This window comes from Cannabis sativa, chromosome 8, assembly GCF_029168945.1.
Source record: "Cannabis sativa cultivar Pink pepper isolate KNU-18-1 chromosome 8, ASM2916894v1, whole genome shotgun sequence".
NCBI lineage: Eukaryota > Viridiplantae > Streptophyta > Magnoliopsida > Rosales > Cannabaceae > Cannabis > Cannabis sativa.
In genome coordinates this window covers 28378985-28384206 of record NC_083608.1, presented here as the reverse complement: position 1 = coordinate 28384206, position 5222 = coordinate 28378985, and the positions used below count along the sequence as shown (strand labels likewise).

Below are 5222 nucleotides of genomic sequence, written 5' to 3'. Positions count from 1 at the left end.
GGATCTATATGCTGAGCTTCCAATAAGTGAACCAAATTTACCAAGTAAATTCCTACTTATTAATTCTTCGTTGAATCCACTCTTAGAACTTAGAATTGCACCCTCAGACTTATATAGAGCATATTGTATGTTCCACGATATCAATATACTATCTCATTTAACCATTGTTATAATCTTATTGTGATTTAAAGATCCTTTATATAGATGATCTACATCGAGATGGGATTTCTTTACCGTTCTCACCCCTCAATGTATTTTGCCCCTTAAAACACTTAGCTACCTGTAAATGGTGTTTAGTGATCTAATGATTAGTCAGTTAAACAAGAGCTCATCCATTTACTTCTATTTGCTAAGCTCGAAGGGAATCATCACTTGACTTCTATACACCAGTAGAAGCTATAGATTCCATATTTATGTTCAGCACTCCCACTCAACCCTACTATCATGTTCCCAAAATATACGTATCACCCTGACCCAAAAGTAGGCTTAACTAATAAATCTAAGAACATGAATAGCACTCCTGAGTTGAGCCTAAGCATATCAGGATTTAGATTCTTTTAATCTTAAGATCAACTACTGATATTGACTTGGAAAGATATGTATAACGGTAAGTTTGTAATATCTTAACTTAGTTGCAATATCGGTCCAGTCCAATGTATACCCCATACATTCGAAACTAGTATACTTTACTAATGCCCTTGAAAGAACATAACACTTACTCCAAGTGTAAGTATACATCATCGCTGATTATCACATTAGTGTAAATCCAATAACACTGATGAAACAGGGACCAATACTTTCGATTCATATGATCACAATCACATTCCAGTGTGTTGACGATACTGTAATTGTGAATAAACATATGATCTGGATTTAACTGATTCTGTGTGTAAATGTAATAAACATATTTAAACATATTTAACCATTAGCATGTAAAATTCATGCAAACATCAATCACTTCAAATTTCTTATATTGATAACTAATCAGATTGTAAAGAGTTTTATTTAGGGCATAAAACCCAACAAGACGCCGATAACAAACAAGGTCATCCCCAACTTGTAGACATCATCAACTTCTGTGCAGCTCTCAAAAACTCTGTGTAGTTGGCCAAAGCTGATGGAAGGATTACCGTTGAAATACTCTATAATCAACCAGTTCAAACTTCCTTTCTCTTCAATTTCTTGTTCAGTAGGTCTGGACAACAAGCTTAACCCGGTCACCAAACCAAACTCCACCGTACCGAATCTGCATCTCTTCTTTGCGAAGTAAAAGTTTACATCGTCTGGCTTGTCAGATTTGGTCTTGTGCAACATTAATTGATGGATCAATGCCCCCAAAAATTGTAATGGTTCTCTCTCGAAGAACTGTTTGAAAGGGGATTGATTTACCCTATCCCATAATCTGAATTCCTCAATTTTGGCCTTAATCTTTGGGTAGTAATAACTTTCGCCGGGCCAAGTGACACGGCCTGTGTAATGCTTTAAGATTGCAACTATTAGCTGTGGAGGTCTCTGAAAAAAAAACAAGAAAATGAAAGTTAGCAATTCTGTAGTAAAGCATTGGACACAAAATCGGGCCACCATCGAACATACAAAAATGAAGAAAAGCATTCACAATCGGACCACTATCGGTCCACTATCGTCCTAACATCGAACCCTATTGTCCTAATACACTAAACAAAAATAACAAACCAGCATATCCCCTATCGGGCTAATCATCGGACTCATCGGGCCTACAACAATAGCATACATATATAAGAAATATCGGGTCACCATCAGACCATATATCGGGCAAAACAAAATCATAAAGCTAAAAGAACAATTAGACACCTAGGACCATCATCGGCCTCTATCGGACCTACGTCTTCAACCTCAAAACCTTTCAAATTCGTAGAACGAATCGGACCTACATCAGATGTGCATTGGACCTGGCTTGAAAATTAAGCTCTTGCCCAAATCATAGATCCGACGTATTTCAAAACCCTAAATCTAACAAAACTTAAATTCCACTATAGACAAAGCAACATTCAATCTTTAATAGTAAAATCACTTTTAAAAAAAAAAAAAACAAAACACGAACTGGGTTGATTGGTTCTGAGAAGGATGAGCAAGAGGGAAAGAGAGAAGGCAAACTTCTGATTTTTTTTTTTTTAATATGTGAAGGGTATTTTAGGGTATTATTAAATGTTACACACTTTACCAATTAGTTATACTTTCAGTTTTTCTAACAAATTTTACCTTATAATATGCCTAGAAAATCAAATTTCCATATCCTTATTAGTATTAAGCCATAAAGTATATTTTATTTTCTGAGATGTACATTTATATGGAAAACAAAATCCTTATAAACAAAGTAAAAATCCCATTTTTTTGTTTGAATGGTCAAATAATTATGTAGAATTTAAATTTCACAATTTGAGCAAACATGAATATTATTGAGAACAAAGTACCAAGACATTATTCTGTTGACACATAGAGACCCTAAAATAGTATGCTCCTATTAATATTTGGAAGTCGAAATGTAATTTTAATATGCTCCTAGTCTTTGCAGACATCTATGTGAAATAATTTCTAGCGTACGACTAGATTAGCAGCAAAGTTCTAAATCCTGCGGGTTACCAACTATTTGACAAAGTAAAGCTTTCAAAGGCAAAAGGTATTCCTTATAGAATCACTATGTTTTATTATAATGTTACCAACGTGCAATAACCCAGAGAGAGAGGGAGAGAGAGAGAGAGATCAAACAACTCCACGTCCTCATAATATGCAAACACTCACGACACACTACAGGGATATGTGTACTTCAACTCTCTTCTTAGCTTTGAAGGAGAAATCAATCTCTAGTGTTGTTTTTGAGCCATTTTAGGTAAGGCGTACTTCCCCCATTGATTGGCAAGGCGATAACTTCTGGTACCCTGAACAAGAATCATTTAAAAACTTCAGAGAAAGGTCTTTTTCCAAGAAGAAAATAAACTTGTACATCCATTTTGTCAATTAGGTTTCTAGGGAAACTTGGGAAAGACCAAAGCTGAAGTGAGAAATAAATAACAGTGCATAAACAAGCTTTGGGCTTTACTCATATGGATGGTTTTCCTCAACATGTTTCGTCAAAGCTTCCAGAAGGGATTGTCTACTCTTGATTATGAGAAGTTCTTCAGCATCAGACTGGATCTGTTCTTATGTTAGCAAAACACAATAAATGAAGTAAGAAAACAAAGAGTGTTAATGTTTCTACTATCTACTTCATTGATAACCTATGTCAGTTAGTAGGGAGAAGCTAAAGTTCACAACTTGGGCATTTACAGTAGTCAGCTTGGGGCAATAGAAACAGGTTTCGTAAAACTCTCTTGCATAGTGTGCAGATGGCAATAGATTCATACCTTTCCTTCCCACTCGTAAACTGATTCAATACCTGCGTTAACAAAGTTTATCATACACTACACTTAGCCAACCTTGAAGACTAGTAATTGCACTAATTGAAAGCAAATATGATATAAGAATTTGAAGATAGTACCATAAAACATTATTACCAATGGGATAAGAGTATATACAAGCACAAAACAATCAACAGTTTCTCTCTCACACAAATAACATGTTCTGAGGGATGTTGTTAATCTAAGATATCAAAGCTCCTGTACCAGACACTGTTGCAAGACTTGTCTAAAAAAGAAATAATCAGATCCTTTTCTTTTCATCTTCTTAGCTACCATGTTCAGTTTAATACATTATATTTTAATATCTCTTTCTGCCCTACTTACTGTAATTTATTAATTATTTATGTTTCACAATTTTATATTATTTTCCCTATTTTCCATTTTGCTTAGGCAGAAGAGTCATATAAACTACTGAATGATTCATGCAGCTAGGAACCGTTAATATAGTTTGGAACCATGTCTAGCACATACCTGGTACTATGTTAACACAAGCTGCAAGTTTTTCTCTAACAATGCTTTCTGCCAACTTCTTTCCTGCAAAAAAGATCATGTAACACAGATGTTTATCCAAGTTTAACATGTTAAATCTTCTTATCAAATATTAAAAGCTCAACACTTATCCTCTCGCTTACTCCGGTTGAAAGAAAAGAACACAATAATAATAAAAAAGAGAGCAAGAAGAAAATAAAAATGGCAACATACTCTATGATCCTATAAGCTAATATATAGCAGTGTGTAATGCTGCTGTTCCAAAACTTAATAGCATAATTTTAACTTTCTAGACAAATATGGGCAAGTTGCGTCCTTGTCAATGATTCCATAAACAGGAGTCTCCAGCATTAGTAAGAATGAAAATGAGCTAGCATTGCAACCAGAACCAGCCACCATGAAGACGAGTCAATATCTAATATATGAAATAAATACTACAGTAGATATACAACAAATACAAGGTTCACAAACTAAAAGCAAAAATCTCTCACGTATAAATTTGCTCTACTTTCAAATGCACTTGAGTCTAGGAACGATCACCGGAAAATGGTACCAAAGAGTCAAAAACATTAACAATACATGGCAGTGAATTGAAAAATAGCATATAACATTAAAAATAATGCATCAAAACGTGATTTTTATACACAGATACCCATTTTTCTTTGAAAGACAGATCAATCCTACTAAACAAGACATAAAAACAATTCTCCTTCAAAATAATAAAGAAAACCCAGTTGAGAGAAACATGGACACAAACGAACCTTCTTCTTTGTTGGGTACTGTAACGTAGACGACGATGCTGGGAACAGTGTCGCTACCACTCTCCATTCTGATAGAACTCGAGGTCTTAGCTGGTGCTTGGGTACTGAACTTTGATCTAAATAAACAACAATTAGCACACGCGAAATTATTAAATTGAAATCAAGTTAAGAACGTGTAAAGAGAGAGAAGTACTTCAAGAGAGGGGCAAAGGGCAGAGACTGAGCACAACCCGTATTGACAGAGAAAGATGAAGAAAATGAAGGAGAGAAATTGCAGAAGCCGAAGCTGAGCATGCAAAACGCCCCAATTAGAGGCAAACGACGTCGTATAGTGGAGGATGTGGAGAAAATGGGCGAAGCTCTGGCTCTGCAACACAGTGTAGAAGCCATTATGTGAAGTCGAAGTGGCTGTCTTTTAATAGACGTTTTGGGTTTGGGTTTCTGCTAAAGGGGCCTGTTTGGGATTCATTTCTTGATGCTCTTAATTAGGATATGGATAATAAAAGCAAACCCGATTCTCCTTTCATGGGAGTGCCAC

The 5222-nt window shown here is 35.4% G+C and overlaps 1 protein-coding gene across 3 annotated transcripts; it reads right to left on the bottom strand.

Moving 5' to 3' along the window:
- Positions 1–2641: 2641 nt before the first annotated feature.
- Positions 2642–5222, bottom strand: LOC115700889 (protein CutA, chloroplastic). Of its 3 annotated transcripts, XM_030628554.2 has the most exons (6): positions 4878–5222; positions 4685–4800; positions 3906–3968; positions 3381–3412; positions 3077–3171; positions 2642–2915 (listed from the first exon to the last, which is right to left on the bottom strand). In XM_030628554.2, the coding sequence occupies exons 1-6, from the start codon at positions 5072–5074 to the stop codon at positions 2834–2836; spliced, it is 585 nt and encodes a 194-aa protein (XP_030484414.2). In that variant the 5' UTR covers positions 5075–5222; the 3' UTR covers positions 2642–2833. The 3 variants fall into 3 exon arrangements, with proteins under 3 accessions (XP_030484414.2, XP_030484415.2, XP_060958676.1); XM_030628555.2 differs by lacking the exon at positions 3077–3171; XM_061102693.1 differs by lacking the exon at positions 3381–3412 and having other exon boundaries at positions 3077–3176.

Excerpts from the sequence above, each read along its gene's own strand:
- LOC115700889 (XM_030628554.2), bottom strand. The coding sequence starts at position 5,074 with ATGGCTTCTACACTGTGTTGCAGAGCCAGAGCTTCGCCCATTTTCTCC. Across the intron at positions 3,969-4,684 it reads AGTACCCAACAAAGAAGAAG|GAAAGAAGTTGGCAGAAAGC; the intron begins GTTCGTTTGTGT and ends TCTTTTTTGCAG. Across the intron at positions 2,916-3,076 it reads GAGGAAAACCATCCATATGA|GGTACCAGAAGTTATCGCCT; the intron begins GTAAAGCCCAAA and ends ATTCTTGTTCAG.